Below are 12,191 nucleotides of genomic sequence, written 5' to 3'. Positions count from 1 at the left end.
GTGTCTCTATTTGTGTTTCAGCTATGAGAAACATTAAAGGCAACTCTTGTTGCATTTTATAGCTTCTCATACAAGTTGTGAATAAAAAAAAGGGCCGACAAATAATTACTCACACTCCTTTTATATTAAAATGATATATGAGTAATTAAGGAGTTAAAACTCTTAAAATTTAAATATCTCAAACTCTCTACCTAGAAAACAGTAATACTAAGAATTATTCCTTATTTTAAAAGTAGTTTTGAGAGCCACTTTATGGAAAAATAATAATCGTTGTCGTTCAATGTTTTAGCATCTTTAATGATTTGTTTTCCCCCTATTGCAAAAGCTTGCAAAAAGAAAGTGTCGATGCTCGGTAAAAACAATGTACCATATACTAATATATTAGAATTGGATTTGATAGAAATACTTATACGAGGAAAAGAAACTTAAAATAGGTGTAGTTCGAAGAAAATAAGTGGACATTGTACAAGTGTTTTATGAGAAATGAAATTTGACTTTGTTACAAAAAAATCAGACAAGTGTATATATTCAAGAAAAATGTTCAGTTTTATATGGTTCAACATTGACTTTAGATCACAAAAATGTCCAATTAAAGGATCTCAAGGATTTCCCTATCTAAGATTCTTGGACTCTGCCGATTAATTTTTGAAGGGACATCGACATGTTTCACTATGCAAATTTTAAGAAGAGCCGAGTAATTGCCGGCCTATCCAATATTTACAATGCAAATACATGTGCACTTTTAAGAAAGAGGTTGATGTTCAATCGTTTTGCCCTTTGCTTTTACGAGCTCATGTTATTGACAAAGAATGGGTATTCTTCTTCTTTTCACTTAATGACAGAAAGAGGACTTTGCAAACATTGGATGAACAACTTATATAGATATAGAGTTTATTAGAGAAGTTCGATCACACAAACCCATTATTTAGCCCACAAGCACCTTTTTTTTTTAAACTTTCTAGAAGTTCTCAAATTAATGCCTTCATAAGACATGCAACTTTGATGAAGCTAAAATCAATTATTAGTTCATGGAAAATGTACATTTCTAGGTAGATGAAATGAATCGAGAAAGCAAGTGCAACAATTGATGGCATTTATAAGGCATGTCACAGTTATGTTTTACTAATAACATTGTGAATAGGAATTATGAGGGCCTATTTCTTGAATTTTGCTAAGTAGAGGTCAATGTAGCGTTCTAACTTCATGCAACAAAAAAAATTGCTAGTAACATAAACACACTATTCAAGTAGGAATTATTTGGGTCCAGTTCATTAGAAAGCATGTGCAATATAGGCATTAATCCCAATTGTCGTTTCACCCCTTTAATGCCTCTATAAACACCAATCTCACCCATAAGTGGAGTGAAGGGCATAACGGACCATTGGAATGCATGCATGTGAGTGCCAAATGGCACTCTAATAGTGCTACTAGAGGCCTAATAATTGTTGCCCATTGCTTCGGTTGTTAAGTCTCTTGAGCTCTCTTTTCTATGTCAAGCTATTGACAATCGATGTAACATGAAAATTTTGACATCTCAACCACAAGATTTGGAACAACTTTGGGGATGACAACATGTGAATAATATTATTTATATTCAATTCTAATATCCTTAATAATTAACATTTGTTTGCATTGCCTTTTATTAAAGGGCAATGCTAGGAATTTCACTCAGTGCCTTTATCTACATGAGCAACATATTGGTATTTTTCATAACCAAGTTGGAGCTAAGTGATGAGAGAATTTTTCTAATGCTCAATTGACCCAACAAGGCATCAAAATGATAAACTCACATGTGAACTTGCCAAAAAGGACTTTATGAATGTCCTTTTAGTTTCAAGTGCCACGATTGTATATATTGTTGGAGCATGAAGTCGGGCAACCTATGGAGGGTCTGGAGGTGCTAGTTATTAAGCCACTTGTGCTTCATGGGGAAGACTAGTTTGTAAGTTGTAACAAGGATATGATGCACACATTTCTTCAAATGTGGTGCAACTTGCAAACTTGATGTGGTTATTGTTGTGAAACCTAGTTTGTCTTGGAAAGGTAAGGCTTTGAAAATGGTGGTACATTCCAATCTTGTTTGACTTTCAAAAAGTTGACTATAGGAAGTTGAATCGTAGTAATTGCAAGGACATCTATAGTTGTTAAGAACCACCAAGATGTGGCAACTTTCATAGACCTCATGACTCGTTTCATATGTACAACATTATTAATGGTTGTATTATGCATATTCTAGTCAAAGATTGGTGACACATAATTTCCTCAACTATAACTTGGTGAAGAAGTGACAATTGGAAGTTAGTTAACAACGATTCAATTATTAAGGTGGTGTCAACAACATTAGGGAATATTAGTCTAGCATGTCCATTACTTTTTTGAGGGAAAAGTTTATCAACATTTTCATTATGTGTATGGAGCATGGTTAATGCCTTGGGCCCCCTTTCAATACACGTATGTTTATGGATAATGAACCAATGTTATCTTCATGGATAATATGAGGTATATACATACTACTTTAACCCATGCTTAGAGAATCTTGTCGTCATCTTTTAAATCTATGGTAATGCTCTTGTTTATTTAGTCTATTGTATAAGCTACAATTAGACAATCAACAAAAGGGAAGACGAAGCCAAAGATATTTTTTTGTATGTGAATTCTCCTGGTGAGGGCACTACCATAGTTGTGGCATGGATAAAGGTTGATATTGGTTTGGATCCCTCTCAAAGGCACGGTAGTAGCGTCTAGGTGTACAAACATCTTGGCGAAAGCTGGATCAATCGAGTCCTATGTAGCTATGTATTCCCTTGATCGTTTTATAAGAATCCGAAAACGAAGGGGGAAACAAAAAAGATAACTATTGATGCGACGTTCCATTTGGGTTCCAAATATGGCTTTTCTATTGCTTTGCTCCTACATTCTATGCAAAAGTGTCCAAATTTGGAAACTATCAATATTGCAAGATTGTGTATGCTCACAAGTTTGGTGGGTCATTTTGAAGGCTATTACGGTAATTTTGTTAAGTTTGTTGTTCTAATGACTGCTCAGAGTGTCTTTGTCATAAAGATTGTTGTATAAATTGTGGCGCATTATACCAAGTTAACTTCTTAGACTAAGGTCATGACATGAGATTAAATGTCCTATTGTTGACAAGACAAGAATGGTTTGATCACTCATAAGTTAGCTACATAAACCTCCACTCACTATCTCCCAATGCTAACCTAATTAAGAAAAAAACAATTGTCATATATGAAGACTTAATCACCAATTATTAACTCATTAAAGTAAAAGAAATCAAATTAAGGAATGATCATACACTACGACTTTCTTGGCTCTTTACAACTCATCGACTAGTAGGGTATTAGTAGCTGGAGAGCTAGGCCAAGCATTTTCAATTTCGAGGTCAATGAGACAAGGATATCCGTTGGCTCCTTTTTTATATTTGATGATTGGAGAAGCTTTTAGTAGTTTTCTTACAAGTAATGTTGTGAATATAAAAGGATTGCAATGGCCATGGTTAGAGGAACAAATTGTGGATTGTCAATTTGTTGATGATACAACCCTATATTTGCAAGGTTCTCATGATGATCTTTCTAGAGTACAATGGGCTATTGATACATTTTGCTATGCTTCTGGAACTGTTATTAATTGGAATAAGTCAGTGGGGTTCTAGGTAGGTACCATTGTAAACCCTTTGTGGTGTCCATGGGAAGGGTTTCAATGGATTTCGTATGGTAAACCTATAAGATACTTGGGATGTCAGGTAGATATTAATGTTTTGCTGGAAGATCATGTAGCTCCTTTGTTGCTTGCTATAAGGAAGAAATTGTTATATTGGAATACTACTAAATTGGCATTAGCAGGTAGGGTTGTTGTTGCCAATCAAGTATTGTTGGCTTCCATGTGGTACATTTTATCGGCTTGGTTGTGCTCACGTTATGTTGTATCACAAGTACAAAGCCTTATTAGGAATTTCCTTTGGGGATCTAAAGATTGTTCATATGTGAGAGCCAATGTATCTTGGAAAGTTATTACAACTCCAAAGGACGAGGGTGATATTGGATTGATTGATCCTCTTTTACAACGTAAGACTTTTTTGGGAAATTTTATTATAAGAGGTTTGTTGCTTGGTGGGGAGCCCTGGAAAAAAATCTTAAGGCAGAGAATGGTTAAAGTTATGCCTTCGACATGTGACAATTGGAAATATAGTATTAGATAGGTGGGTTTTAAGATATTTTAATCATTTCATTGATATTTTTCGCCACAATAAGTTTTTTAGGGGTATCATGAAGGCAAGGTGGGATTTGAAACATAACTTGGTCCAATCTCTACCATCATGTATGGAGGAATGGTTGTGCCAACCCCTCATATTGAACCCACTATTTACATTAGAGGGGGGGGGGGGGGGGGGGGGTAATGTTAGGGAAGAGAACTAGGTTGAAGTGATATGACTTTGATAAAGGTGAAACCGAGTCAGTGGGAATTGAGTGACTTTTTCTTCTTCAACGATTAAAAATAAAACCCATGTTTGTAGAACAATTTGGGGAGGGAACATTATGTATGCAGAAATGGATAGAGTGTTTACAATGTCTTAATTTCAACCTTCTCAAACTAGTCTATTTTGGTATGGTATGTTTTCATCCTTACATGTCTTGTTGGGGGTCAGGGGTTATAAAAACTCTCATGAATGCCTTTGCTTCAATGTTTTGCCTTTTGGACGACTTCATTCTCTCTATGGAAGAGGGAATTGTAACTCAAGGGAGTATGTTGCCTATTCGTATATTGTGGAAGAAAGATAAAAAATGGATGTTGAATCCATGTCCAAATGATATAAAATAACTTTGAATTGTGGGTCTATGAGAGTAAGCCCATTGATCGCCTTTTGTGGGATCCCCGTGAGTGGAAATGGCAAACCATATTAGCGCAAGGAATGCTAGGTAAGCAAATCCCATTTTTCAATACTCGATAAAAATGGGTAGAGAATTGCTGAGGGGTGTGGTTGTTACGCCAACAACTTGTAAATTTTGGAGATATGGTAATGTACAGACTCTTGGTTGGATGTTGATTGGAAATGGCTATGGGCCATGGAAATTCCTAAAAAAGTTGTAATATTTAGATGGTTGTTGATACATTATGGCATTCCTGTGAAGTCATGGATGCGGGGGCATGGCCATGATTTAAAATGTGATAGTTGTGGCTCTCCCATTGAATCGGTTCACTATGTTTTATGGACATGTCCTATTGCTAGAGCAGTTTGGAAAAAGAATGTTGAGAATTCTATATCCTATTTATGGTAAAAAGGTGTACACATGGGGTTTTGTGAGATGGGTAAAATTGGCTAAAGAAATATAGAACTATGAAAAGGAGTATGTTGATTTTCTCCTCCTCTCTGATGGAAGACATGTATTGGAGGTCTCTTATTCTACAACAATCCATTGTTTGGAAGAGGATAAGGTCTGGTCTACGATATATTCTTTAGTAGTTTGGGTATTGTGGAAGGTTAGATGTAAATGTGTATTTCAGAAAGTCAAACAGAATAACTGGTCAATATGCAGCAATAACTGGTGAGCCTGATGTTGTGATCTGTAAACAACAATTTCGAGAAATTTGGAAAAAGACAAAGGATAAATGGTTTTCGCTTCTTTTGGAGAGAGAATAAAGTGGAGATATGCTCCACCACGATGGCTTTTTCCACCCTCCGTCTTGGAACGACCCTACATGAGGGCTTTTGATACTTGACATATTGGTTGATGTGGGTATGAGGGTTATAATCTACTGTATGAATTCATTGTAGCCTTTGGGCATCTTTCCATTAATACCAAGGTGAATCTTTATTTATTTATTTAAAAGGAATGATCACACACTTCAGTTAATCAAGTTAACACTAATACAATTATGGTGCAAACCTTACAATTAAGTGATTAACACTAAACAATCAAGGAGCAAGTGTGAAAAAGACGCTTTATTTTAGAACATGAGAAGTAAGAAGTCTCAAAATGAGTTATATACTTATTTTACAAAGTTTGTTAAGATAGCAAACTCAACCATACCTCGAGTGTGAAAACATATTCCTTTGGGCATATGTATGGAAAAGTCTACCATTGACTTACGAAAATCTAGATGCCTTTGCATTAATGAAGTAAATATCTCAAATATCCCACTCAACTCTCCCATTCATGACTAGATTGATAACTTTCTCGCATACTCACAAGTCACACACATGCTTGACGTAAACCATCACTCTAAGGACCAATTATTAATTGACATGTTATTTATTGTAGTTTATCTTGCTTATTATATTCTATTCTTAGCATCACATGAGGGTTATTTGGTCACATGGCTTCTCCTCTAGGTTTGTATGCTTGGCACCATTATAAAAAAACCAGATCATATGCATCAACATGGTAGAGAGTTGCTATTGCAAAGCATCAACAATGTACATAGCTTGACCATGCACCACAAACTTGGATCCCACCTAGACTACTCTAGTTGAGGCGTTATTGGTGAGGGTAGCATTGCAAACATAGAACTACCCACTCTAGGGAATAAATCTAGAGTATAATGCTGCAAACCAATATTTGTATGCTTTCAATGTACATGTACCACCATTTCTTGGTATTGCAAACAAAAGGATGAAAAAGTATTGATTATTGTTTCAACGAGAATATGAGAATTCATGTGACAATTCTTTCAGCTCTGCAAATTGATGGGATATATATTTATTGATTATATATTACATAGCGCAAGCATAATCCATAAAAGAATGTTATATTAGCCTAAAAATAATAATAAACATGTCCCAAATACATTTCCCAAACGGAAGCATTTACCAGCCCTCAAAACTCCTTTGGAATAATACTCAAAATGACATTTTATTGTGCTCATCAAAACTGGTATTCTGAAAAAAAAGCATACCAACTTACCAAATATGATAATCCAACACAAAAAGTCAGAAGGCAGAGGCAATAATAACAAGCTTACTGAACTAATAACTCTTGTCACTTGTAGACCTAAAAAGGGCATTTGTCCATGAAATAACATATTGAAATATCTCAATGTTAGTTAGTATGACAATTTGAGATATACGAGCTCTTCAACGGCTGGTAATGATTGAATTTTGTGGAGCACTTGTTGATTTGGCTCGTCATCGACACCGATAGCAACCACTGCCTTCTTCCTCCGTCCCGTCCTTCCAACTGTCATGAAACTAATGTTGACATTCTCTCCCCCTAGAATGCTCCCAACTTTGCCAATCATACCAGGCTGATCTTCCTGCTTGCTCAGGATCACACTCCCTTCCAGGCTGATATCCACACCAAAATTGCCGACTTTAGAAAGATACGGAGTCTTATCCTTCACTTTGCCTTCCAGTGTGATCTCTCCATTATCTTCGGATAATGCACTTGCAAACTTTGATTCCACGTGTGCAATCCTTACCTCGATTGTCTCGAGTGGAACCTCTAAGGAACCTTCTGAAAGCTGACGCTCTTCAATTATCTTCAGACCCCTCTGCTTGGCAATGTAGTCTGCATTAACCAGGTTGATATGAGCACTTGAGACCGGCTCAATTAGACCTTTAATAACCATCGCTCGTAGTAAGCGTGTATCCAAGTCATCATTTGCACGCGCAGATGAGTACACAAGCTTCACATTTTTTACTCCAGTACTTCCTCCTACTAGTTGAATAGCTAGTCGTCCTAGCCTCTCTGCTAAAGAGACATATGGAGCAAGTTCTGCAAGGACCTAATGGCAAGCAGTTTTCGTACTATGTTTTTAGCAATGCATGATGTTGCTGGGGGTAAAACCTCAAATTTGAGGTGAAATTAATAGAAAAAACTTACATATTGGATTAAAACATTCAAATAATAGGACACATTAATGCGCACGTCAAATGTCATTCCCAACACAACAAACACGAATAATAATAACAATAATAATATGAGATGGAGAATATGTGAATGTAAAAATAATAGCCATACTACATATGTCCCACCTGCATGCAGCTTCATATCTAATAAAGACCTAAGAATTATGGACAAAATATGAAAGCCAACATTCAGTTATATGAGAACATGTCAGTACACATTATACCTCTTGAGGAACCATGGGTGCATTAACAGCAGTAGCGGCAAGCTCTCCTTGCAATGCACCAACCACAGCCTCTGCAATTTCCACAGCTACACCTTCCTGCCATGCTAACACTTCATAATGAGCACTAATGCATGCATATTTCAACACAGCTGTACTACATATCACATTTAATGTATCCAATCATATACCATGCACCATGTTGTATATGTATCTCTAGAATATTATTACATCCCATAGAGGCACATGACAATGAAGTTCAAAATCAATAGCATATGTACTCTGCAAAATCAATAGTATTTTGCTTTTGTTTTTTGGTTTCCATGATCTAAGTTCTTCAAGCACCTTCATAAATGAATGCAAGGTAGAAATTTTTGTGTTTGCTTGGGCGACATGGAGAGTTTCTCTATACTCATAATTGGAATAGTGCTTTATGATGAGAGGTATGAGGGGAAGGCTATGGTAAAGCATTATTTTAGAGTTTTGCGGGGAAGGCTCGTCGTGCAATATGACGCATAAAGACCTCGCCATGTGTCACTTAAGGATAGAAATAGCTTGATACAACACTGCTTTGAAGGGTTGGGTTTGTGAACTATGTGGTGACAGGGTTTAAGCAAAATAACTTTATGTTTGCCATTGCAAGGTCTACTGCAAGTTAAGAAAACGATACCACTGCCTATTCAAAGGTAGATTTGGGACACTTCAAAGACTAGACAAACATGAAAGTCAAAAAGTTTGGGACTAATCTGTAGTCTTAAGTGACACCTAGATATGGGGCAGGAGAACAACTTCAACCCAATTTCAGCCATGAACCCTCCAAGACATCTTGAAATACTGACTGGACAGCTCTCATTCTACATCTCCTCCTATGTGATACATAACGGCAACATCATCTAGGACCTGACTGAGGCATACCATCCAGAATCACACTCGATGAAATCTCAAGGTGACCAAAATAATAGCATTGAGTGACACACAAAGACCTAATGTTTATAAATCATGACCTCAACACAACTTTCATCACCAAATCAAGGCCACTATCACGCAGTACTTCAGGCAAGTGTACTCTTGTAATAGACGAAGTATTTATTGCTTTCTCTCTGCGAACATTTGTGTATAGACTGGTCTATTTTTTTGTGAACATAGGAAGGGCAAGCAAACAGAGTACATCCACATTTCACCAATCAACATTGTGAGCTCTCAAATATTTGGACACCAATGTTGGATGTACAGAAGAATCACATGGGCAAATACGTGGAGCATAAATTCAAATCCAGATGGACAAGCTACTATATCTTCAAATCTACATCAAATATTAGTAACCTCTAGCAAACAAAATTTGGACACTTCAATGCATTATTAATCCAAGAATTGATATATGGGGTAGAAGTTTAAGGAGGAATATAACACCCTCAGATGGAATGTCATTGACAAGGTGCAAAGAAATGTTCCTACAATGCAATCATTGAATCAAGGCAACTACCCCATATTCAATAATGCTCCTGGAAACAGGGATTTGCCAGCACCAATAAGAGTTCACAAAGTGCCTAACCAAAGTGAGGGACATGCAGATCCACCGCCATTCCAGTGGTGAGATATAGAAGACAAACAGAAGCAAATTCTCTCGTTCAGTTGGGAACACTGAACATAAGGGCCATACAAATGGTTTAAGAGAGAGAATATGGACAAGCTACTTTAGTTACCCCAAAGAATACACTGAAGAATGGCTGTCATAGAATCACGCCTTATAGATACACTCAGAAAAATGAAATAAAGATAAAGGAACAACAAATTGCGATACTATTTTTCAACCCGACATATTGGGACATTCATAAGGAAATGACAGGTAGCATCCAACCGCATACTTATGTCATTCAAAGCAAGACCAGGAATCTGGTGAATTCTCTCTCTGGGTTCTTCTACTATGATGTTTAAATTCTTCTTTCCATCTCCTCGAATTATTTATGGATGTTTCTTGCAAAAGAAAAAATCTTGATGGCAAATGATTACCTGAGCTTCAGCTGTACTTGCTCCTAGATGTGGAGTTACTATAACATTTTCATGTTGGACCAGCTTGTTATCTTTTTCCGGGGGTTCCACTGTGAAGACATCCAATGCTGCCTGGCTTTCACAAATAAATACCCTTTGGGTCATTGCCATTTCTATGCCTGGAGGCCCATATTGCAGATGACAATGCAACTATCAACACTCTTGGCAGAAAAAATAAGGTTACCTGTGCCACAACCCCACTGTCAAGTGCCTGCAATAGAGCGTCTTCATCAATGACACCACCTCGTGCAACATTGATAATTCGAACTCCTTTTTTAACTTTAGAGAAGGTCTCTGTATTGAAAACTTTTGAAGTAGATGGTGTCAGCGGCATGTGCAAAGAGATGAAATCTGCCTTTGAGAGTGCATCATCAAAAGATACCAATTCAACTCCAATTGCATGGGCTCGATCAACTGGCGCATATGGGTCATGTGCCACGACATGCATGCCCAACCCTTTGGCTCTGCGGGCCACTTCAGATCCAACTTTCCCAAATCCCATCACAGCCAATGTTTTACCACCAAGTGATACACCAGTGTACTTGCTGCGTAACCATTTACCTGTGTATCCACACCATCACAATCAAACTCCTATTTCTGTAAATACTTCCAGCATTACACTAAACTTAGTAATGGACAGATGTCAGAATTGACATATAAAGCACAGGTTTTCTGATGGTTTCAATGCAATGCACACATAGTGAGAGATCACATAAACAAGATCAGGACATTATGGTTGCTTGGTAAACTTGGTGTCAAGTGTTGCATGCCTAAAATGGATAGGTCAAGCTGGCAAATAAATAAAGTGAAGATTTTAGATTCGCTCTAATTAAGCATTAGGTCAATTTTCCTTCAGTTTAAGGAAAAACATGCACATATGTGCATATTAAAAAAATTATCATCTCCTAGCTAACATATTGCTAGACCCAACCGAAGAAACGCTATATGGACGCGCCTTCAAGGATGCAACTCTAAATTTTATATATCCATCACAATTTTTGCAGGTCCGCTACAATGTTGATATCTGGCAGTTTTCCCCACATATGCAACGATGTAAACCTAATGTGTAGTTTATTTATGTGTCCATTACAAATTATTGCATGTCTTTCACCAGAAGTGCAAACGTATCATGGTATATATACATGAGTTAGATGCTGTACTTGAAATGGAAACATCTGAAAATATTATTTTGCATGTTTATACCTTCTTTAAGAGAGGCGTCGGCTTGAGGGATATTGCGAGCCATGGCGACTAGGAGGGCAATGCCATGCTCCGCTGCAGCAATTGTATTAGCGGTGGGGGCATTTACAACAAGGCATCCGAACTCAGTGGCTGCCTGAAGGTCCACATTGTCAATGCCCACACCTGCACGCCCTACAACACGAAGCCGGCCTTTTGAGGCTTCAAAGACGTCTCTTGTGACCTTGGTAGCACTGCGGACAATGAGGGCATCACATAGGGAGATCTTGGCGCAGAGCTCTTCGGGGGTGAGATTGTAGGAGCAATCCACATTGGCCACATCGCGGAGGAGCTCCAGGCCGCCCTCGCCGAGCTTCTCAGAGACAAGGATAGTGGGAAGGGAGATGCGGGCGGGGGATCGGATGCTGTTGCAGCGCAGGATGCTGCTACTGGGGGCTGAACTGTTGATGTGCCACCAATTACCGGATTTCAATGCGGTGCCGGGCTGAGGGCCACCTGATTTCCATGCCTGCTTATAAATGTAAATGTGGCGGGTACTTCCGGGCGAGGAAGCAGAGGAGGAGAGAGGAGCATGGAGATGGAGATGGAGAGGAGAAGCAGCCGCCATAGCTCGTAGAGGGACAGGGATCTATAGGAGAGACTCGAGAGGAGGAGAAGGAGGAGGAGGGCGCAGAGGACAGGGCTTGTAGAACTTTAGAAGAAGAGAAAATTAGTGTTATTTTGTGTGTACATATATGTATGTGTGTGTGGCCATGGCCCTAAATTAAATTTCCTAAAGTTCTATTTCTAAAGTTAAGTCTGATTTCACTTAGTGTATTGATGAGAGAGTCTAGAGATAAATACCCCGTTTGTTTTTT

General features: G+C 37.9%; 1 protein-coding gene across 1 annotated transcript; it reads right to left on the bottom strand.

Moving 5' to 3' along the window:
- Nucleotides 1–6,850: 6,850 nt before the first annotated feature.
- LOC147869810 (D-3-phosphoglycerate dehydrogenase 3, chloroplastic-like) lies at nt 6,851–11,997 on the bottom strand. The gene is made up of 5 exons (XM_087333389.1): nt 11,338–11,997; nt 10,319–10,695; nt 10,096–10,206; nt 8,089–8,184; nt 6,851–7,740 (listed from the first exon to the last, which is right to left on the bottom strand). Exons 1-5 carry the CDS (start codon nt 11,939–11,941, stop codon nt 7,060–7,062), a joined length of 1,869 nt encoding a protein of 622 aa, XP_087189515.1. The 5' UTR covers nt 11,942–11,997; the 3' UTR covers nt 6,851–7,059.
- Between the last annotated feature and the right edge of the window lie 194 nt (nt 11,998–12,191).

The sequence above is a fragment of the Azolla caroliniana genome, unplaced genomic scaffold (genome assembly GCF_043228905.1).
Source record: "Azolla caroliniana isolate FFs.n. ecotype wild unplaced genomic scaffold, voAzoCaro1.0.p SCAF_1, whole genome shotgun sequence".
Taxonomy (NCBI): Eukaryota; Viridiplantae; Streptophyta; class Polypodiopsida; order Salviniales; family Salviniaceae; genus Azolla; species Azolla caroliniana.
Note: the sequence above shows the minus strand (reverse complement) of the source record. Positions and strands in the feature narration are given on the sequence as shown.